This window comes from Agelaius phoeniceus, chromosome 1 (genome assembly GCF_051311805.1).
Source record: "Agelaius phoeniceus isolate bAgePho1 chromosome 1, bAgePho1.hap1, whole genome shotgun sequence".
Classification (NCBI taxonomy): Eukaryota; Metazoa; Chordata; class Aves; order Passeriformes; family Icteridae; genus Agelaius; species Agelaius phoeniceus.
The window spans coordinates 152,834,836-152,858,478 of NC_135265.1; the positions used below are offsets into that span (position 1 = coordinate 152,834,836).

Here is a 23,643-nt window from a genome sequence, read left to right on the forward strand (position 1 = left end):
TTCCTTTGAATGAGGCAGAATTTTTGAATTTTGGATTTTAGGAATGGCTTCCATGTCATTTGTCAGAGATCTGAATGCTATGAAGGGTTGTAATCTAATAAAATCCTACCCACGACCCAGGCACAAGATACAAAGTCTTGATTTAACTGTTGCAGAATCCGGAGCAACCGTCTTGGTTTCAGTGAATATTTGGTCACTCACACCAGCCCCGCCTTGGTGGTTTCATCTTTTCATTGCCATAGAGTTACAAGAGGAAAAGAGAAACTGTTTGGTAGCAAAAACTGGTATCAGAGTCTCAAATCTATGAAGTTGTTGAGTATTGAGGATGTTGCACAGGTTTCCCACCCTTTACCTCTGGGAAGCCTTCACACCACTAGAAATTTTTAAGAAAAAGATGTGTCTGCAACTGTCAGAGCTTTACCCAAATCTTATCTTCCTGCAGAGTGTATAAGCTGAATGGAGGGTGAGTGAGCTGTAGGGCAGATGAAAACCTGGGTTTGGATGTGAAAAATAAGCTGGCGTGAACTCTTCCAAGTGGGAATGTTTCTGTCTGCCTCTCAGACTATACAGATACCAAAAAAAAAGGCCTGCCCACCATTTCTGCTTTCTTCCTCAGTCTGAGTTAAAGGGCCTGGTGAAATTGCTGGTGGGGAAATCAATGGCCTTTGTGATGTTTGCAGGCAGATTGCATTGATTGTAACAGGCCATGAGCTTTGACTGAAAGGGTAATTAATTGTCAGAGCAGCTCAGTGAGAGACAGGAGAGATTCTCATGGCAGTATCCCAGCATTCCTACTGGAAAGGGGCATCTCCCTAAAGGACAGGAGGCAGCAATTTTGATGCAGGAGTGCCTGGGGGCAGATCTTCCACATGGAGGCCAAGCCGACACCTCAGACTCCCTCACAAAGTGCTGAAGACAAAGAGATGAAAGCCAAAGGACTTCAGCGTGGAAGTTCCAGCACGTTCAGCTCAGAGATGACAGAGAAAGAGGCTGTGTGACAGCCTTGTCACTCTTTCCAGCTACACTCTTAATGAAAGGCATCACCTCTCCTTACAAGCTGTGCCTCTCAATTAGCAGTGGCGTGTGAGAATCTCTTCTAACTCTGCCACAAAGCTCTCCCTCACCACAGAAAATCTTAGCACCAGGTTGTCTGGTGGTGTCTACAGAGTGAGGCAGATTTAGTTCAGCTTCAGTATGTGCCAGCTGGGGCCCTGGCAGAACAAGCCCGATCTTTTCTTCTCTTTCTGCAGGGGTTGATGCCTGTGCAGTGCTCAAAAGGAAAAGGCAAGTCTCAGGCACTGGGGCCTGCCAGGGTTCACAGCCAGAAGGGTCTCATTGCAGTTGTTAATTTGCAAGGGAAGGAAAAGGTGGGGAAAACATCAGAGGCTAAAAATAAACCCGCTCAATTTGTTCTCTAGAAAGTATCACATGCTGGCATGATTCAATTTGAGCAGAAGAATTGAACTTAATTGGGTTAGTTATTAAAATCTCCCAGTGCAAATAGGTTACTCTGGTAAAAGGGATTTTGTTGTGAAGCAACATCAAAAAGAAAAAAAAAGCAGAAGAAAGGAAAGGATTCTCTCCTGGCCTGGGAATTGCTCCTGTGCTCACTGGCAAGACAACTCCAATCAGTGTGTTTTTAAAGAGCATCTCTGATCCACAGCATCCCTCAGTGGTCCCCAGGGACACTGCAGGGGTGATGAGACCAGGAAGTTTTGACAGGCCAGCTGGGGAGAAATAAGAGGAGAGATCTGAACATTCTCCCTCTCTGCTTTTTTCTGTGCTCTGCTGCTCTGTAGCTGAGGGTGCTGGAAGCTTCCACACCCCAGAACCCTCCTGTGAACCGTGGGACAATCTGTGACCGTGGTCAAAGCACAGGAAGTTTGGAAATCATCTCCCTGCTCTGGAACAGGCTCTGTGGGTGACCAAGTGCTGTCACAACTGGGTTATTCAATCTCTCTGCCCCACAGCTCCATGTCAGCAGGCTGGAAATGAAACTGCCTCTTTTCCACCCCTGTTCTGGCTTATCTGCAGAAGCCACGAGCTGTTGGCTCAGGGATGAGCCCTGCTCATGTGCAGAGCACAGCTGGGGTCCCGCTGCCCTCCGGAGTTCCATCACAATAGTGATTACTCACAAGGGAACTTTAAACAAGGGGAAAGGAGCATCTGTTTCCAGGCAGAGAATTCAGCTTATTCATTCCCAGTATCTACTGGGGGGGACTTCATCTTTGAACTGCAGCTGGGGTTTGGGGCAGTCTTGGAGCCTGCCTGCAGGAGCAGTGATGTGCAGGCAGCTTGCTGGGTCCTATAGGAGTTCTTCAAAGAATCAGAACTTGCCGTGCCCATAATTTAGGTTTGAGCACTCCCCACAGCCAGGTTGGTCCCTGGGTAGTCCCAGAGCAGCAGTGGGACATGTCTTGACCAGCTGCAGGCACAAACTCAGCTTCCTTTGTGTTGGAAATTTTACATTGAATAATGTAAAATGCACAATGAATAAAAATTGTAATCAGAAACTATTAAATCAAGTTTTTTCTCCTTCCCTCCCTCAGGAGTGACAAATAGCTTTAACACCATCCTCATGGCTCCCTCTGCTTTACATGTTGCAAATAATGAGTTTATCAGCACAAAGACCTCCTGTAGTGAATGTTTTTCTCCCAGATCCCACCAACTCCAGGACCAACTCAGCTCCACCCACAGACAGAAGCTTCCAAAACCATCCTTCCAATGATTTTTTTTTTCTGTGATGTCTCAAAACACATTTCTGCAGGCTTTTGGGCTCTGCAGCAGTGTTTGGAAATGAGCTGCTGATGCAGTTCCAAGTTGTTGGGGCTCAGATCTGCTCTCTTTTGTGCACAAGATGGAAGCAGGCAGAATGAAGACCACCCAGGGGATGTGTCCATCTTGTCTTTTCATTTGCTTGTTCTTTCCTTCATTCTTAATCCACTGATTCATGCCAAGCCTCATTTTAGATACATCCAACACTGAAGGTGGTGACCCTGAGGGATGGCAGAGGTGGAGTCTGGAGTCATGGAGTTCACTCACAAAAGATCTGCCCATTAAAAATTAAGAAATAAAACTCTTTAGTAGAGGGTAGCAACAGCAGTTTTCTTGCAATGAGCTGCCCCAAGGCAAGGCAAGGATGTGAGTGGACTTTCCCAAGGATTTTGGTGAGCTAATCCTTGGTGTGGATGAATGCCCAGTTTTCAGACAGGCAGAACAAATTCCAGAGAGGTGAAGTGACTTTGTGAGGGGCCAAGCACCGGCAGAGCTGGGAGTGCAGCTCCGACCTCCTGGCTCACAGATCACGCTCCCATACTTCCCTTTTCCATGTCCTTGCTGAGGAGGAAGCTTTACCAATGGAGTTTTTCTCTCCTGGCAGAGCCCCATGAAATCTGTGACGAGGAGAGTCTTGGCCCCGTGGTTTGGAAGGAGACGCCAGCCGGGGATGCTGCCGCCGTCCGGTGTCCCCGCAATGCCACTGGTAAGGGTGACTGCATGGTGGGCAGGTGGCCTCTCACCAGGGCATCCTTCATCCTTTGTGTCCTAAGTGAGGAGAACCTTTGTGTCCTAGACAGGACAGGCACATGGACTTCCCTCTGTTTGTCCATGGCTAAATTAATTCTGTCTGGGTTTCTGGTTTCGCTGTGAAAGCACAAACATCTTAGTTGCTATTGGATATTTTGAGGTGGTTTCCATTCACCCTGTGGAAAATTTGAAATTAAGGAGCACTAAGATACCCTCCCTTCATTATCTACAAAAAGCTTTGCAGAGCAGGTAGGGCTTTAGACTCCTCTGGATTTGGGTGTTGTAGTTCTCTCCAGTGCCCATAAAAGCAGCTGCTGTATGAGACATATTTTGTCCATTATTTTGTTCTTTTCATTCAGAACTCAAAGACATTCAGTTTTCTATATGTGGCAATGCGTAATAAAACTTAAAGGGGTTGTCAAGCAAAAATTAATCTGTGTTTATTTGAAATTAATATACCTGAGCATCCCCAACAATATATTATTTTGTAAATGTAATAATTAATAATTAATACATGTGAGATTCAAAACTAAATTTTAGAATCATGGTCTTCTCATGTGCAAATGATTGGCATCAGTTATGTTCACAAACAATTTTAACCTCTTTGTGGTATCCTTCCTGACCTTCAACAGCCACACTAAAAATTCAGGAAATCTGAATTCTGTTGTCCACTTGCACTTAGAAACCTCAGCACCTCTCTAAAAATTTCTTTGAGCACTCAGGTTGAAGGTCTAATCATTCTGGTGTAAAGTAAAAGGATGTGGGCATCCAGGTGTTACCTGTGGCCACAGGATGGAAGGTGGTGCAGAGGAGGCTCCAGGAGCAATGCTGGTGGTGGGGTTTGTCCTCAGCTGGATGTTCCTCACTGTCAGGCAGGAACATAAATAATGGCAGCAGTTTCAATATGTGTAAAGGTTTTATTTCATTTGAGGGAGAGGATTGGATGCAGACAGCTCTATTTGACTCAGCTGGGACAGTCAGTGTCATCCCCAGTGCTGTCCTAGAAGGGCCATACCCAAAGAAAGGCCACTGAATTATTTGGCAGCAGCAAAAGGACTGCAGACCCAGCAAACTTGATCCTCAGAGACTTTCTAAATGGCATCATGGTGGCTGGGACAGAGTGATCCCTCTGCCTTTCCTCCTCTCTGATATGTCTGCTCCTCCACATCACAAGGCATGTGATTATCACTGCAAAGCCCTCTGTGGATTGGAGCTGAGGGGAGGCCTGTGGGAGGACTGGAAGCAGCTTTCAGAGAGTTTCAGCTGATGCAAAACTGGTGCTGTCGGGTGTTTATTCCCCTCCAGGCTGCGTGGGCAGCACAAGCCCTGCTTTAGTTGCAAGTACCAGACCAAACCACCTGGGGAGGCTCGTGGGGCTTCCCAAACCAGGAAAAATGCTGTCACCAGGGCAGAAGAAAGCTTCTCCTCACCCTGACTAGCCATGTCCAATTTGTTAATTTTTGGTTTCCTGCCCAGTTCCTTCTGCTGTTCTACAGTAGTAAAAGGCAGGAGAAGGAAATAAAGATAATCCCCCCTAAAGGCTTGTTCAGCCATCTGCAGGTGCCTCTGATGCCCTTTGTGCTGGTAGCTGAGTCTGAATTGGTGCATTGACCAGTTCTGGGTGATCTCCATTGAATCATGAAGGCTGGAAAAGACCTCTAAGATCCTCAGGTCCAACCATTAACTCAGCACTTCCAGGCCCACCACTAAACCATGCCCTCAAGTGCCACATCTACACCTGTTTTGAACACTTCCATGGATGGTGATTCCACCACTTCTCTGGTCAGCTTGTTCTGATGCTTGACCACCCTTTCAGTGAAGAATTTTTCCTTAATATCCATCCCAAATCTTCCCTGGCAGAACTTGAAGCCATGTCCTCTTGTCCCACGACTTTCTACTCATGACAAATGTTTGAATGTTTGACCTTTCATCCTGTCCTCACTCCCATATTTGTTTCTTTCATTCTTCCAGGGCTGATCCTTCGAAGATGCATCTTAGATGAAGAAGGCATCGCTTACTGGGAGCCTCCAACATACATCAAGTGTGTTTCTATTGATTACAGGAACATACAGATGATGGTAAGGCAGCCCCACTGCTCAGCTCAGCAGGTTTGGGATCCTCCCCAGTGATTGCTACATGGCTATAGTTACAAAAAAGGGAAAAAAGGAGATTCCAGCTCTACCTTGATTTTATCTTGTTTTTTTCTGCCTACCTTGTCATGCACGGGCTCTGCATGGACAAGGGATGGTTTCTTTCAGGATATTTTAATATCCAGCTTGGCAGAATCTGGGCTCTTCCAGACCTTTCATATCACATTATCATTAACTATAGCTATGGCTGCATCACTTTTAAATAAGCATCTTATTTTTTGTTAATCTTAAATTCATTGTTATGAGGAATTTCTGGTGGTCTCCTGCAACCTTTAGGAGAACTGATCTCTCCTGTTCATGGTGAGGTACAAGCTGTCCTAAAATAGTTCCAAATTGATTGCAAGAAAACAAGATTTTTGGGGCAAAAATATTCTGTTGGGCTGTGAACAGAAGAAAGTTTGTATAGTGGGACAATTTCTTCTTTGTGGGCAAAACAGAAAATTTCAGTTCTCAGTCATTTTAGGGGTACTTGGAAGATAATTTAGAATATATCACTCTTTTCTATCATTTTTAAAAATACCAGAGGCTCTCAGGCCAGCAAAGATTGTCAGATTCATCTGATCTGCACTCTGAATTGTGAGGGAGGTCAAAAACCTTCCCTTGGCAATTCCTTCACCGAGCTCATTAACTCGACTTTGACTGTCCCTAAAAGTGTTCCTCGTGTTTCTTTTCTGTTTCTCAGACCAGGGAACACCTTGCCAAAGCTCAGCGTGGGTTGATGGGAGATGGGCTGTCAGATGTGCTCCAGAACCTTGTGGAAATCTCCCAGGATGGGACCAGCTACAGTGGGGACCTGCTGTCCACCATGGATGTACTCAGGAACATGACAGAGATCTTCCGTAGGGCTTATCACAGCCCGACTTCTGGGGATGTGCAGGTGAGCCCAAGGCTGGCTTAAAGAGCTGCCCATGCTCAGGCCTCCAGGTTTGATTACAGACACTGATCATAGCTGATACAGTGCTGATGAAAATCAGAATAATATTTTTCCCAACATAAATGTCTTTCTGTATTAACAAATTCTCCCTTTGAGGTGGTTCTTCCTTGGTTTATAAACTGAGAACTTGAAAGCCAAGGTCACTCTGAACAATTTCAACACGATAGCACTTCACTGCAGAGCCTAATTGGTATCAGAACATTATTTGGTAGGGATTTCAGGCTAATGGCTCGAGGTAAAATGATCCTGTGGCATTGGGTACCGGGGTGTTGCTGTAGGGAAATATCATAGTGGTTTCTTATCCCAGGGCTTTCTATCCAGAAGCTACCAGATACACCCTTGGGATTGGTCATCACCTCATGACTTGAAACATTAAACTGATCCTGCAGGATCTGCAGAGAGGGGTAAAACTGGAGGAAAAAAATCAATAGTTTTAAATTTCCTGTCTCCTTCCTTCTCACGCCATGCTGTAAAGTTCCTACCATGGACAGCTCCCTCTTGATCCATCTCTGCATCTCCTGCCTGGTCAAAAGTTAAAGAGAATCCTGAGGTTTCCATATGTTGGAAACAACAGAAATAATATAACAAAAAAAGATATGGAAGGATTTATGTAATGGAAGATCATCTGGTTTTAACCAGCTCCTGACAAATATTTACCATGTCTGTCCTTAAAAATCATCAGTAATGGATACAAGACCTATTCCCAATCCAATGCCTTAGAAGATGCAGTAGTTAAAGTGAAATTGTTGGAAAAAAGGTCTTATTAAAACCTGCTTTGCCATTAACATCCTTGGGGACCTGTGAAATACTCTGGAACCTTTTGGGAGTGGGATCATGAGAACGCTTTTGGAGCATCTTTAAATCTTACATGACCTTCCCAGTTTGGGCTATATTTGCATAACAACCTCTCCTGTCCTCTCTTGTCTCCCTTCTCCAGAACTTCGTCCAGATCATCAGCAACATTTTGTCAGAGGAAAACCGGGAAAAATGGGAGGAAGCTCAGCTGGTATGAACCTTCAGCACCTTCCCTGGGAATAAAGAGGCTTTCAGCACAGGGTTAAGTCATGAGGAGGGGAATTTCCAGGCATCTACATGACCTCCTAAGAAGAGCTTAGTTCCAGGCTGAGTCACATTAAAGGAGTAACTCAGGGAGCCCCAGGATCTCAGCTCTGAGCCAGGCTCTCTGCATGAAGAACAGTGAAATGCTGGTGGTGTAAACTGAATTTGGCATGGGTTTCAAGGGTCAGACTTAGCTGGGAGTTGAAAATCCTGATGTCTTTCTGTAATTCCACTCTTTCCTCTTGCTAAGATAAAGAAGTGGGATCATGTAGCTTTGAGTTCTTAGCTGAAAAGATGCAGGACTGGAGGGGTTTTCAGAGCTGGGGTCTGCTTGGCTGAGCTTCTGGGTTCAGTTGTGTTTTGCTTTATTTCTCTGAGCTTCTGGGCTCAGTTGTGTTTTATTTCTCTCCTATCAAGGTTAGAGATTCTGCTCAGTCCTGAGCTCCCCATTCCTGGAAGTGTTCAAAGCCAGGTTGGATTGGGCTTAGAGCAAGATGTGAAAAGTGTCCTTGCCTATGGCAAGAGCTTGGAATTAGATGAACGTTAAGTCCCTTCCAACCCAGGCAATTCTAAGATTCTATGAACAATTCTGTAGCTGAATTGTCAAGTATTAGGGGTTGATGTTGTTGTTTTTTCTTTCTGTTTCTTATTTGGCTCTTGATTTGTGTGCTCCATTTGAGCTCTCTGTTGTGGAGCTGTGTCACACCTATGCCTGTGTCCCTTTAACATTCCTTTTGTGAACTGTTGCTGTTGCAAAATTCCTCCAAAAGATCTGGAAACAGCAAATAATCAAGAAAAAAAAAAAATCACCCAACACACAAAGCAACACCAGAGTCCAGTTATCTTCCCACCAAACACAGAAGTCGTCTGGGAAAAACTTTTTAACAAGTGCTGGCAATTGTTAAAAGACAATTGTTGAAAGTCCAGAACATGAGACAGGGACTCAAATACATTTCCATCATGCAACAGCAACTCTGTCAGGAGCTGAGCAACCTTCTCTATTCTCTTCTCTTCTCTTCTCTTCTCTTCTCTTCTCTTCTCTTCTCTTCTCTTCTCTTCTCTTCTCTTCTCTTCTCTTCTCTTCTCTTCTCTTCCTCCCTCATATTTTGTGCTTTCCTGTTGAATTTGGATGAGGGTGACATGGTCTGGTTCTGGGTGGGATGGAGAATCTGGACATGGTCCTGGGCAAGGTGGCCCTGCTTGAGCAAGTGGGTTGGGCCAGATGGCCTTGGAGGCCTCTTCCAAACTAAACCATACCCTGAATCTGTGATTCTTTGCCCAAATACTCCAGATGCATGTAGGTATTTCAGCACTGAGCAGAGGAGACTGTCAAGTTGTCATGACAACAGGGAAACCCTGTTGATCCCCTTAAAAACAGCTCACTCTGTGTGGCACTTGGTTCCCAGTGGCTCTCCCTGTGCAATCTGCTCTCTGCACCTCCAGGCAGGCACAGCCCACATCACCATGACCTACACATGGATTGGGAGCATCACGGGGAGAATGGTTTCCTGGTCTGTATTTTAGTGGGAATTGAGCTGACAGCCCAGCACCACGACTTTAGGACACAGAAATCTCTGTGAACATGATGCCAGCAGAGGTTTTAGCAGTCTCTGTGCTTCTCCCTTAAAGCTGCTGGACCAAAATCACATTCTGCATTTTATAAGATCGACCAATTATTTTAAAATAAAGCCTTTGGCTCCTAATTTGCTCATTAAAAATAAACCCAACTTCATTGCAGTCACACATTCCAATGCCCTGTGGCCCCCCAGGCAGAAAGATATTGTTCCAGGAAAATAAAAATGAAAACATCCCATAAAGGTATTCAGAAAGGGGCTACAATGATTTTTAAAGAGGCTTTGTCGACCATTATATGATAAAACCTAAAATGCAGCATCCAGTGCAGCCTGGATTTGGTTTGACCTTGTGATTTCAATCTGTAATGGAATATAAAAGTGTGCAGCTAAAAATAGCATCCTCACTCAGTTCTCCTCCTTCTGTGCACACCTGCTGTACTGGCAGGACTTTTTCATCTCATCCTGAGACAGTTTTAGTCTTACCAAGGTTCCTTGGATAGACAGACAGACAGAGACATGCATGGCCACCCCTGTGCTCCTTGCCCGCACTCTCCATGGCACAGCCTTCCTCCTGCCTCCTTCCCATCCTGCTTGTCCCCAGCTGTCCCTCCAGCTCACTCAGCCACCTCAGAATGTCTGGATTATGGTGAGGAACTGAAAACATCATGAAAGTGGTGGACAAGGAAAAGAAGAGGAGCTGAATTGCTTTTATTCAGCCTCTTGTGGCATTTGCTAAGCCACTGTGGGCAAATGTGCTTTGAGGAGAAGGCAGGCAGTCAGCAGAGCTTGTCTCAGGTGGATTATAGTTTATGGAATCTGTCACTGGAAAACTGGGTATTGTTTAATAGCTCTGCCTTAAGTTGGCAAATTACAGTAAAGAGGAGTTGCTGCCAATGTCTTTATCAATGGGGAAAAAACAGGATGAAATGAGCCAGAGAAACTCCAGGACAGCCCAGTACCAAGAACTTGATTCAGAGAGTGAGATCCTGACAACAGAACAGGAAAGCAGAAAATCAGGCTGGCTGGGATTCAACATTAGACCACAATTGTCCTTTAGTGTGGCTGCTTTCAATAGAGGCATCTGGAATGAGATGACCTTTAAAGTCCCTTCCAACCCACACCATTCTGCATTTCTATGATTTTATGAAAGGAGATGAGTAGGTTATTCTCTTCTCCAGAGAGTCTCCAATATTTCCTTTTGTTTAAAATCTTGCCCTCCACCCTAATTTCTATCAATCTGAATGTCACTTTATAATTTTTGCCTCCTTTTCCTTTTCCTTTTCCTTTTCCTTTTCCTTTTCCTTTTCCTTTTCCTTTTCCTTTTCCTTTTCCTTTCTTTTTCTTTTCTTTTTTCTTTTCTCTTTTTCTTTTTCTTTTTCTTTTTCTTTTTCTTTTTCTTTTTCTTTTTCTGTTTCTTTTTCTTTTTCCTTTTCTTTTCCTTTTTCTTTTCTGTTTCTCTTTTTTTCTTTTTCTTGGCTTCCTCTTGTGATTTCCCAGTCCTCCTTCTCCACAGCTCCATAACAGTCCATTATACCCAGCATATGCTCCCAGTTCACATGTGAGGGCAGAAACCTTTGCCTGCAGAGAAGCTCCTGCTGTTCTCATTAGGAACTGATCCACTCCAAATTCTGCCTCTCTTTGCAGATAGGGCCAAATGCCAAGGAGCTGTTCAGGCTTGTGGAGGATTTCATTGATGTCATCGGCTTCCGCATGAAAGATTTCCGGGATTCCTACCAAGTCACGGACAATCTGGGTGAGTTCACTGGCACTCCCCACACTGGGAAGAGACCCCCAAAAGCTGTTAATTACTGTGCAATATGGATAACCTGGGATGTGGGGAGAGAAGGAAGGAGGGGAGGCAGCAGGTGGTGGGATATTAAAAGGTCTGGGGGAAGACATGGATGGGCATAAATATGGGGTGGCTTTTCTCCAAAGAAGTTGGGATTTCATGAGGAAGAAGAGAGATCTACAGAGAGATCTGAGAGATATCTACCAAATGGAGAACAGATGACAAACTGGGCAGAATTAGACTCTTTCTTTTATTTTTTGAACACAAGAACAGCCCAGCAGCCAATGGCGGCAGTGAGCAAACAGCAGGCAGTGTTTGATTGATGTTGTGTGCACAATCGCAGCGTGGAACTTGTTGCCAGAGGAAGTTGCAGAAGCCAAAAAGTACAGATGGGTTCATGATGGGATTAGGAAAGTGCACAAAAGAGATGTCCATTGGTGGCTGTTAAAGTTGATGATCTGGATGCAGCCAGGAGCTGAGGAAGTCCTGCTGATTGCTGGGAGGGCAAACCAAGAGATGTCTTGTTCTTCCTCCCACTTCTTATCAGCTGCTGCTGGCCACTCCTGGAGATAAGGTGCTGGAGCAGACTCTCCTCTGCCAGATTTAATGCAGGCAGAACCCTTTCAGCAAAGCACAAGCCCTGCTTTTATCTTCTTTCATGCACAGACATGTCCTCAAGAGAGCATCACTCCTATGGCTCCCAAGATCCAATCTCTCTGATTTCCCACTAATGCTTCCCATGTTTTCTTGAGCACACATGGAACTTATTGAAGCTGGTTTCACTCATTGGTTTCATTTCTTGCTTCTCCCCAGTCCTTGGTATTCACAAACTGCCTGCAAATGCAGCAACTGACATCACCTTCCCCATGAAAGGCTGGAGGGGAATGGTGGACTGGGCCAAGAACTCGGAGGACAAGGTCACTGTCTCCAAGAGCATCCTGTCTTCAGGGCTCTCAGGTAGGCAGCACAGCCAACAAAATTTTTTTCCTTCATTTTCTAAGAGTGATTCCTTCTGTTTGCTTTGTCTTCAAATCCTCTTCCAGATCAGCTGTATTTGGTCACAAATGTTTGGGCATCAAAGCATTGATGAGTGCAAATAAGGCCTTCAAATATGGCCGAAGAGTTTGAACTAATCTCCTCACAAAAGTTTAGGGGCAGGTTTAGTTCCTGGGTGTGGATGTTTATCTTTCCCTAAAGAAGCAGGAAAAATTGGCAAACAATGCTTTAGGTGCCCTCCAAGCCTGGATCCAGATCTGATGGAGCCATCTGAGGATGAGTAGCTGAGAGTCAGCAGGTCAGGCTGAGCAGCTGAGTCTGCTGCTTGGACAAGTTTTGATACATCTGGGGATTTATGGCCTTTGTGGGAAATTTCCTGCCCCCAGAATTGAAATTCAGAGGCATTTTTCACTGAGGCTCTACATCAGGGCATGGATAGGAGCCCCAGCATGGAGGTGGTGCCTCAACCAAGCTGGCCTCACTGCCAGATCTGGAAATCTCTGATTGCATGCTAGGATAACCCAAAACTATTTATTAAAAAAACCAACAAACTGGAGGTTTCTGGGATGGTCTGATGAATGAGGGTGCCAAGAACCAACACACTCAAGGTGCTCATCTTTAGGCAAAGATGATATTTGGCAGGATTGAGTCCTGAGTTCTCAAAAGCAGGACCCTAAATTGGGCTGGTTGAGGATGGGATTTGCTTTTGGCACTCATGGCTTTGAGAGCTGCTGGCTCCCCCTTCCTTGGGACAGAGGCTGGAGACTGAGTTGTTGCTACAAAAGACCTTTGGCCTCGAGTTGTCACACCAGGACCTTTTGTCATGGGCCTCCCTGCTGGGGATGGCATCAGCCATCACTGCAGCTTGGGAAATCTGAGGCCAAGAACAGTTAAGTGACACCCCCAAGGGTAAACAGTGAGTCACTGGCAGAGCAAGGACCTTGTCAAGCACTCCTTGTGTTTTGTTGTGCCTTGCAGACAGTGTGAGCTCCCTGGGAGAAGCTGGAGCACACTGGGAGTGTTATCCCTGTTTGTGGAAGCTGTGGTGGCTTCACCTTTTGAAATCTTTAATCACCTGTTGGACAAATTGTTGGACCAGACCTAGACAGAGCTGATCCTGCTCTGAGGCTGAGGGCTGTCCCAAATCTCCCCATGGAGCTGCTTTCTAGATTTCTGTTGGAAGCATCCTCACAGAGAGCTGCTCCAGGGCCCCTGATCTGTAGTGACTGAGCAAACAAAACATGACATCCACCCTGAGGAAACAACTTCCAATCAGTGCTCACCTCTCCATGGTTTCCTGGCTACCACCCAGGGCTCTTCTGCCTCTGTTTTATTCAATATCTCGTGCTGGTGATGTAGGTTTGGAGGGGTTACTCAATGATTCCAGCAGAAATCCACCTCTATTAGTTTTGATCTCACTTTTCTGTGGGAACAGGAGTAGCTATCCTGAGCAAAGTGATGAAGACAGGCAGCTTCATGAGACCAAATCCAAACCCCCTCACTGCTGGGAGCTGACTTTGAACAGTTGATTTCCATGGGCCAACACTGATTTATGCAGTTGGGTGACAGAGTTGCTCTGCAAGCCTGTCTGTCAGTCTCTCCCAGTTATGTGCTCAGCAGATATCCCAATTTGATGATGAGAAAGATGGGCATGCAGAGCTGTGCCTGTCCTGCAGTGATGGAGCAGACACACTCAGCTCAGCCTCAGTACAAGATGTCAGAGAAGCCCCACCTGACACTTTCCCAGGCTTCTTCAGCATTGCCTTCCACACAGCCACTTGCTTTTCCTCCCCCAAAAATCCAGTCCCAGGGCTGCCTCTGCTGCTTATGGTTTATCAGGGGAAGTTTTGGCTTTTTGCAGCTGGGGCACTGTGAGGTAGTGGAGGAGGAGGAAGATAAATAAGAGGAGAAGGAGGAGGTCAAGTGACGTGCCCAGAGGTCATACAGATGATTCAGAGGCTCATCTGGATCTGCTGCAGCCCCCAGAGGCAGCACATGAGTTTTGGGGTCAGAGCAGGCACAGTGGGACCTCTCCCCTTCCCGCTGGCCTTGTCAGCCCCAGCTCAGCTCTGCTCTCTGATGGCCTGATAGCTGCGGACGGCTCCAAAGGCCTCGAGGTGGATGCAAGAGAACTTTCTCCCTTGCAGATTTGTCTGCTGTGGTGCTGTCAGAGGAATTTGGGGGTTTCTGAATGGGGGAGCACCATTTGGGTGGGGTGAGCCTCGGTAAAGGCAGAAATCTGGGATGCTGGGTCACCCCAAAGGTGCTGAGCCCTCCCTGTAGTGACAGCAGCCTGATGCAGTGATGTTGGCATTGGCCATGGCCCAACAGAGAGCCCTCCACCACTGGCCATGCTCCTCCAGAGGCCAAATCCTGCCCTGGGGTGTCCCGTGGGGACAGCTGCCACCCTAATTGTCTCAGTGCTGTTGTCTTCTTCCCTCTCCTCTGGTGTCCTGCAGTGTCGGACGACTCCTCTGTCTTCGTGGTTGGGACCGTGCTCTACCGGAACGTGGGCAACATCCTCTCCCTGCAGAGGTAAGAGGGGCTGCCTGGGCATGGGGAGCAGCTGGGGAATCACCAGGATGAGCCCTCTGCCTGCAGAGCACCTGTTGTCCAGGGAAAAGCAGAGATCACTGGCTGCAATGAGGCAGATTTTGACCTGCAGTGGGAATATTTTGACCCCGGTGTTCAGGTGGGGCCAGGCTCATTCGTCACGTGCTGGAGGTGCAGGAATGTTTTCCCCATCCAGGTGTAGCACCCCAGAAATGAGGGGAGGAAGCTCAGTGCTGCTGTCTCCCTCTTCCCTGCCACCTTTCACCCTCCAGGAGTGAAACCTCACCCTGCCCTCCTGGTCACAGGGGATTTTGGCAGCCCTGACAGATGAAGGATGCTCAGCTGCCCTGATCTTCCCGAGCTGCCGGGGAGCTGCCAGCCACACTGAGCCCTGGAGAGCAGCACAGCACAGCAGCACAGAGAAATCAGGCAGGGGAGGAGAGAGGGGAGCAGAGCACGCCTGGCTGCACATGTCTGCCTCAGGCACCAAAGCTTTTGTGTTCAGCACTCCCTTCCCTTTTCTTCACTCCTCTTCCTTTTCCTCTCGCTCTTTTTTTTTTTTTCTCCCCAATGACTGGTACTGAGGCAGTAAATTAAGCATCCTAAGGCACCTTCTAAATCTGTTCTGCACTGATTAGCGTGAGCCCATTTACCATAAACACCAGGGCATCTCTCCTCACTGATAATCATTTAAATACCTCCAGATTTAGCACTGGCAATGGCAAAAGAGCTCCGAGTGAGTGCAGAGAGGAATTAGCAAGTCAGCCAACTGTATTCTGTAATATCTTCCATTACAGCAGTGGGAATTAGATCAGAAGGGCAATAAACATCATTGGCTCAAATGATCCAGTGGTATTTCAGCTTCCTCTGGCCAAGCAGGGAATGAGCTCTGATAACCAGCAGCTGCGGCAGCCACAGCCTCCGAACAGCGTTCCCAGGGGAGAGCTGATTTAAGATGTTCCTTAATTAAAGGACAGTCCCTCTTTAAAAAAATCTCGAGTCTTGAATCACCTGTGGAGAGTAAAAGGAAAAGAAAAAAAAGATAAATGAAAGCAGCAGCAGTAAAACACCTCTTACTTCAGCGCTGTGCAAATGGACACAGCATTAAAAAGGAGAATGTTGTTAAATAACCACGTAGCTGTCTATGGGTAAAAAATATTTCTGACCACTGAGGAGAGCAGCTATTCCTGGGTACACATAAGAAACACAGACCCTGGATTGGACCACTCTGATTCAATGCAGAGTGATTCTTCCAAGAAGGGAAAAAAATGAAAAAAAAAGTAGATTTAACTCAACAAACAGCACCAGCTGAGCTGTTCCTAATTGTCCCAATTTACCTCCCCCCAAGCAGCAATTCCATCTCTGAGTCACACATTACTCTGTCCCCTTGGATCCAGAGAGCCCAGCAGATCTTGGCAGCTGTGACAATTGAGATGGGCTGCACACAAAACCTGATTTTCCAAGCTGGGGAGGTGAGAGAGGCGCTTGGTCCCAGCTGGACTCTGCTGCAGAGGACACGGACAGCAGAGAGCCACCAGCCTGCTTCTCCCTGTGTGGCCAGCACTGTGCTCACAGCCCTTTGCACACCCTTGGTGGCCACTTAGGAGCCCTCTGAGCTCCTCTCAATTCCTGCTCAAGCCGATCTCCCCGTGTTTGTTTCCTTCCCAGAAGCTGGGCTGTAACGTGCTCGTAGGAAAAGCGACTCATCTTCCTCCTGAAAGATTCCCCATGACACTGAGTCCTTTTCTGCTCCCAACAAGCTGCTCAGCTGCTTAATTACCTTCTCTGCCAGGAGCCTGCCTCTCTTTTTAAGGCTGAATTTGTCTGGTTTTCACTTAAAGGCACTTGGCTTTCGGGTGGGTGACTGAAAAGCCCCCCACGTGCAGGGAACTATCAGACAAGCCTTCCAACAGAGAAATTTTGTTTGTTTTCCAGCACCTGGATTGATTTTGTGTCTCTGTTTTGAACTCCCTTTGCTGTTTCCTCCTCTCAAAGTGAAATTGAACCCAACAGCACAGTGGAATCCAGATAAGGAGGGTACAGACAGAAGTTCTTTGCTTCATCTCAGTGGAAGGGATTTTCAAGATTATCCCATTCCAACCCCCTGCCATAGGCAGAGACACCTTCCACTATCTCAGGCTGCTCCAAGCCCTGTCCAACCTTGCCTTGGACACTTCCAGGGATGGAGCAGCCACAGCTTCTCTGGGAATCTGTGCCCGGGTCTCACCACCCTCTGAGGAAAGAATTTCTTCCCAACATTTAATCCAAACCTCTCGTCTTGCAGTTTAAAACCATTCCCCCTTGTGCTATCATTATTTACCCATGTAAAAAAATTGCTCTCCATTTTTTTTATAAGCCTCCTTCAGCTTCTGGTTCAGCTGCAGCTTCTTGGCCACTGATCACCCTTCACGATCTGCACACCGGTGACTTCTGTGTCCCAACAACTTGCCACGCTGAAAAATCAAATTCTCTTTCTGTCTGTGCTGGCTGCATCGATTCTCACCTGCTCCTCAGCCTCCACAAGGTTTTGGTGTCATCCCTGCTGCTCATGCAAATATTCAGCAGCACTGACCCGAGGACTGACCCTTGCAGACACAGCCTCTAATGAAGACATGCACTGGTGGTTACCTTTCAGCAGATCCCATTTTGAGCTTCTTACAGCTGCCTGCTCCCATTGATTTACTCCTTTACTTTTCCTCTGTAGGGTGATAGTTGGGCTTTGTCGCTTCGTTATTTTTTTCTTCTTTTTCTAGTTTAGATTTTCCCTTTTTTCTTTTTAAAGGAAAAGATATATTTTTGATTTTTCTCTTTCCCTGTTAAATCAATGTTGTTGTTCCCTCTAGTGTTGGTGGAACAGTAGCTTTTTGAGTATACACTTACACATCCATAGACAATTCCAAATTTTTTTTTCCTCTTTTTTTTTTCTTTAATCACTATTTTTTTAGCTGCTGTTAAGCAAGTGCAAATCTTTCCCACTTGATTATTTTTTAAAAAGAAAGATAAAATCCAGAGAGAAAAGTGAAAGATTTTTGCAGTACTTTGAGATTTGGTGCAGATTTGGATAAGGATGTCCTTTGTCCATGGATGTCAAGGGGCTGGGAGCAGCCTGATCTGGATCTACCACTCCACTACCAATTCCTTCATGGCAGCACTTAACAGCTGCTGCTTGTGGGGACCTTTTGCTTATTTAAACACCAATAAACTGGAGGAAAATGAAGGAATTCCATATTTTCACATGTTCAGTGACCAGGGAAGCGCCTACAAAGAATTTGGCTTTCCAGGAAGGGGAGGTACCTCCTCACATGTTGCCCCTCCCAGGAGCCAAATCTCCCAGGGCTGCCAGATTTATTACAATATTTTGTCTGGGCACAGGCATTTAGACATCTACATGAGAGTTTTGGCCTTTTTCCACTTGCTTTTGGTCCTCAGGGAATGAAGATCCACACCAGTGCCTCCAGCCAGGATGGTGTGCTGGCCCATGGATAAGCAACCGTGCCTCAGCCTCACTGCAGTGCAGGCTAAGCCAGCCTTGGAGAGGCAAAACAGGATTTATTTTTGTGGGAAACACGTGAAATCATGGAATATTCTGAGTTGGAAGGGATCTACAAGGCTCACTGTAGTCCAAATGAGCTCTGTTTCCTCGTGGCAGGGACAGAAAATGAGCCCAGGAATATTTTATTTCTGGGATAGATACAGACTCTAAGGCCAGTGGATAAGGTTCATAAAATGGTTTGATTTTGGAGGGATACCTGTGGATTGGCTGTGAGGAGAGCCCAGAGTGAACAGGATGGGGTTCATCAGCAGCAAATGTCTTTGGGGTTATTTTATAACAATGGGGTCAACCCCTCCTGCACTGTGTACTCTAAACCTTGCACCACCAGTGATGGTTGCCATGGGATTCCCTGCTGCACAAAAATCCCTCTAAAAGCTGTCTTTTCCCTCTCCTCCCCAGGAACAGCACCGTTCTGAACTCCAAAGTCATCTCTGTGACTGTGAAGCCATTCCCTCGGTCTCTCCTCACCCCTCTGGAAATCGAATTCTCCCACCTGTACAACGTAAGTGGTTCCTGGAAACCTGCCCCATCCCATGGCTGTGTTTGCTTCTGCAGGGCAGGAATGTGTTGCTGCAAGGTTGAGGTGGTTTTGATGGGCTCCTGACATCTTTTTGCTGGTGCAGGACCCTTCAATCTTCCCCCCCCCAAAAAATAAAGCAAACTTCATTTCCAGAACAGCAGGAGGGTGACACTGCTGGCACAGGGAGCACGGCCATGCTTGCCCCCAGTTCACACCATTTCATTGTGGGCATCATCACACAGGAATAATTGTGGACTCATTAAAATAACTTGATGTAACAATGGTCTTCCTTGAGGAGGGAAAGGTTGTTCCCATTAATTCTGGAATATTACTGTAGTCCTCAATGCTTTCCAAGGCAGGCAAAAATTCCCTCCAGGTTCCTCTGCTCAACCCTAAGCAGATTTATGGGATGGACATTTACATACCCCAAGGTCCATCCTTGTGGAGATTAGATGCCCTCCTGAGGCTCTACAACACGAATATTAAGATCTGTTGTGTCTTTGGACTCTCCTGGAGGGATTTTCCAAAGCTGTCTCAGACAGCTGGAGTCACAGGCAAAGCTCTTCCAGGGGGCTTTAAACACACCTGACCCCTTCCTGCAGGGCTGTGCTTTTGTCCCACAAAAGCAGAGGCTGTATTTGATCCACTTTCCAGAAGGGAGCAGCAAAAGGATTCTGTGTGAGAGGAGGGATAAGGAGGAATATCCGTGGGTTGAGTCAGGAGAGAGGCAGAGTCAAATCCCTCTGCAGTGCTCGTGATGCAGAACAAACCAAGGCAGGTTTTATTCTGCCTTTTCAATCCCAGGGTGGCAAAAACCATTCAAAGGGTTTGAGATCCATGACAGCTCCTCTGGTGTATCCCAGACTCCCCATCCTTAGGGCAGTGGAAGGAGAATTACAGGCCCCACATTCTTCATTCCAGTGCAGACACTCCACAAACAGCGTGACACTGATTTGTTTCTATTTTCCCTTTCTTGTCTCCTGGCAGGGAACCACCAACCAGACCTGCATCCTGTGGGATGAAAATGATGGGTGAGTTCTGTGGGTTTCTCTTTACTCTCACAGGTCTGTTTGCTTTTTTGAGTGAAATCGTCACAATTTTAGCAGTGATGTGTCAGTTCTTGCTTTCTCTACTCGGTATTTTCTTTGCCCTGGTGGGGAGTGCTTCTTCCTTCACACGTGCACTGCTTCTCTCTGAGCTGTCCTTTAGTGCTGTTTTGGATTTTTCCACATAAAGGATGCATGAACTGGGACCCAGGACTGTGGAACTTTTCAGACTGAGCTCAGCACAGCTGTGCTTGGCTCTCTGCAGTGCTTGGCTCACCCTAAATCATGCACCATAAGGAGAGCAACAAAAAATCAGTTGCAAATATGGCCTGTGGAGGTGAAGTTCAGGTGATATGAACTTTACATTGTGCTGCTTTGATATAGAAAAATTATTTTTGCCAGAATTCCAGTGATGATTGGTGCTCTTCAGGAGGGTTTGAGTGATGTGCTTGTGGCCAGCAGGGAAAAAAAACAATCCCAACAAAGAGTTGGGACCATAAATCCCACATGGAGAGTAGTTGTCAAAGAATGTGCATCTTAGAAAGAAAAAAAACCCACTCTGAAAGTGAGGTCTTAAATCCTGAGTGAACTTGACAAGGATACAAAGTGTTTGATTTAATGGTGGTTTTACTTCACTGACTTTTGCATCTCAGTTTGAGCACCTACCTGGCTCCTCTTCTGCTTGCAGTCAGCTCCTCTCCTTGAGATCTCAGACATTTGGCACATGCCCCTGCATTTATTATTATTATTTATTATTATTACCAGCAGCATCTGAAAAATGATTCCATTCTTGTCCTTTTATGCTCCATTAAGTAGCATATGCACACAGAGGCAGGCAACATATTTACACTCAGCTCAGTTCCCGTTGGTCTGGGATTAATTTGGCATCTCTGAGTGGATCCAAAGCAAAGCTGAAGAACCCAGAGGTTCTCCCTGCTTGTGGAATCACACCTGGGTTGTAGCCCAGGGCAGAACTGGTCCCTCTGGCTTCTAGTGAAAATTGCTTCAGTGTTAGAAGATGGTTGAGATGCAGGTGGTCTTTTAAGAAATTAATAAAAGGGGTTTTATAATATTTTCTGTGTGCCAAAGAGTGTGTGGGTCAGCACAGAGGGTTGGATTGGGGAGCAGATTCAGGAGCTGGCCTGATCTGCTAGATCTGTTGTTTCTCCATGCTGGAATAGAATTAAAGCACTTGTACAACAACCCAATTTTTGGCAAGTAAAGGCAGGAGCTGGAACCACTGCCCCTTCTGCTCTGCACTCCATCCTATTACTTTTGGCTTTCCAAAAGCAGAGAAAGGGTTGTGTCCAGGAACATGGAGATGTTTCCCTGCCATGCTCAGACCTGGATTTAATTAGCTGCAGTCTGAGCATGAAAAGAGCAAAATCCAGTTTGGGAGGGGCTGAGCAACAGGGATGCCATTCAGGGTGGGTACAGGAATCTGTCAGAGCTGGCACTGGGAAGTGCCTGGTGGGACACAGATGAAGGTTTGCTCAATGCTGAGCATGGACTGAGAGGTTTGGATGGATTTTCTGAGCTGGAGGCAAAGCAGTGCCCAGTTCAGCATCATCAGCTCTGCCTCATCCTAGAGAATGGTTTGGGTTGGAAGGGATCCTAAAGATCATCTCATTCCAACTCCCTAGACCAGGTATTCCTGCCCTGGGAGCTCTGGCTGCTCCACACTCTTCCTCCCAAGGCTCAGCAGCTTCTTGGGCTGCCTGTTGTCCCTCTGGGGGTGCAGGATGCTGGGATTCCTTTCAGTCTTCCATCCCTGCATCCTCATGGCACCAAAGAATGGAAGCTAAGAGCTGAGCAGGAAATTTCTTGGCACCAAAGCCACAGTTCAGTTTTCAAGCATGGATTCCAACCCCCCAGCAGATTGGTTGTGCAAATGCTGCTGCTAAGCCTCCATTTCCCCCATGTTTTGGGATTTTGGGGGGTGTGTGTGCATGCCTGCAAGTGTTTGCAACCAACATTTACAATCTTGAGCAGCTGAAAAGCCCCAGATCCTGATGTCAGCAGATTTTTGCTCAGACAATGTTCCAAAACTCAGAGCTGATCCGGCGAGCTCTGGCAAGGGGAGCTGCCAAGTTGTTTGTGCAATATTTTAAAAGCTGATTTGCACAACATTTTAAAGCTGATTTGCACAACATTTTAAAGCTGATTTGCTACCTCTGCTGCCTCCTGGGAAAGTCTAATGAAAGGCAAATTATGCAAACCCTGTTCCCCAGTCCTGACTGCTCACCTCAAACTTGAACAGCGCTCTTGACCTGTCGAGGAGTTGGAATCACAATTTTGGGTAATAGTTTTATGCTTGGAACAAGAACTTTTGCACTCTGAACTTGTTGCCTGGTATGTGGTAGAGGTCCTGATTGGCGGCTCTGTGCCAGGAAGCCCTGTGGTTCAGCCACTGTTTTGTGGTTCCCATCTTTGCTCCCATCTTCTCCTTCCTGCCACCTCTCCCTGTGGCCTGGAGGTTTTCCCACCGATCAGTCTCAATAGGTGGTTGTGCAAATGGGTGAAATCAAGGATGTCCCATCCCTGGAAGTGTTCAGGATCAGGTTGGATGGGGCTGTGAGTAACCTGGTCTAGGGGAAAGTGTCCCTATCCACGGCAGAGGTTGGAATTAAATGTTCTTGAAGGTTCTTTCCAAGCCGAACCATTCTGTTATTCTGTGAAATCCCATTTCCCATTTCTCACCAATTTAATGGAATTACAGCTTCATTTCCCTGCCTGTTCTCCCCCCTGCTGCATTCCCTGCAGCCCAAGCCAGCCTGTTGATGGCAAATCCCCATTTGCTGTGCCTTGAATTATCATCTTCACATCAATGATCACAGCGTGCTCTTTGAGGGTCCATGCTTCAATGCACCTGGTGGCCAGTGTCACCCACTCATTCTACTTCACCTGTGGAACCACCCATCCTATTCCTTCCTAAATACTCCAGATAAGGCTTATCACAAAGAGCAAAAACCCAACGAGGGCCATTCTCTGGCAGAACACACATGGCCCCTCCTCCACATTATTAATTCCACTGAGCCAGTCCAAATTCCAGTAATCAAACCTTTAACGCCTACCTTAATATTTTTGCAAACATTTGACTATCTAGAATTCAAAGAAGAAAAATTATAGAATAAGAAGACAATTGTGAATCAGGTTGCTTTCTCAGAAGATGCTGAGACCCCTCAAGATTCCTCTTGTGCCACTCTCCATATTCCTGCTCCAAGGATGAGTGGACAGGTGGAGCTTCCTCACACTCACAGTCACCCACCTGAGGCTGCAGAATTTGGTGACCCAAATTCCACCTGAATCCAGTGACCCAGCCTCTGGATTTAACCCCTTGCTTCCTGTGACAGACCAGGTACAGAGGCTGGAAACCTGGAGCAATCCTCCCATGAGAGCTCCAGCCTGTCCCTGCAGACACCTGAGTTTCCAATCCCATCCAGAGCATGCCAAAATCCTTTAAGGGCCACTTAAAATCCATGGGCCGTGAAGGGTTGGACTGTAAAATTGCAATTAGAATCAGACAATTATCTGGTGACCATGTGCTTCCTCAAAGATGGAGCTGTCGAACAGAGCACTTGGAAATAAAAAAAAAGAGGAAGAACCCTTGAGTGTTCATTCATTTGCATTTAGATGGATATTTAAGCTTGTACTATTAACAATGGATTTTTGATTTATTAATCCCAGCCCCTTTGAGTGACTCTGAGGTTCGTGGGTGGCACCTCTGCCTCTCTTTTCTCTTTCCCTTGCCCCCAACTCCTCATGGCATGAAATAAGAGGGGAGAAGATCAGGGACTAATTTCTGTTGCGTTGGGTGCTGTGAGTGTGATTAATGACCCTAGCATGGGCTGGGTAAATTGAAAGTTGAAATCAGAGAATGATTTGGGATTCTCTGGCTCTCCTCCAAGGGTATTCATCTGGAGTAATTATTGGCTGCTTAGCCC

At 46.4% G+C, this 23,643-nt stretch overlaps 1 protein-coding gene across 15 annotated transcripts in view; it reads left to right on the forward strand.

Moving 5' to 3' along the window:
• The window catches only part of ADGRB1 (adhesion G protein-coupled receptor B1), a 290,231-nt gene that overhangs the window by 151,424 nt on the left and 115,164 nt on the right, over nt 1-23,643 (forward strand). For all 15 annotated transcript variants that reach the window (XM_077189526.1, XM_077189545.1, XM_077189551.1 and 12 more), the window contains 9 exons: nt 3,380-3,481; nt 5,497-5,603; nt 6,358-6,552; nt 7,547-7,615; nt 10,887-10,995; nt 11,845-11,988; nt 14,487-14,562; nt 18,533-18,635; nt 19,641-19,684. In XM_077189526.1, the coding sequence (XP_077045641.1) occupies nt 3,380-3,481; nt 5,497-5,603; nt 6,358-6,552; nt 7,547-7,615; nt 10,887-10,995; nt 11,845-11,988; nt 14,487-14,562; nt 18,533-18,635; nt 19,641-19,684 (949 nt within the window). The remainder of the gene's footprint in view (nt 1-3,379; nt 3,482-5,496; nt 5,604-6,357; nt 6,553-7,546; nt 7,616-10,886; nt 10,996-11,844; nt 11,989-14,486; nt 14,563-18,532; nt 18,636-19,640; nt 19,685-23,643) is intronic.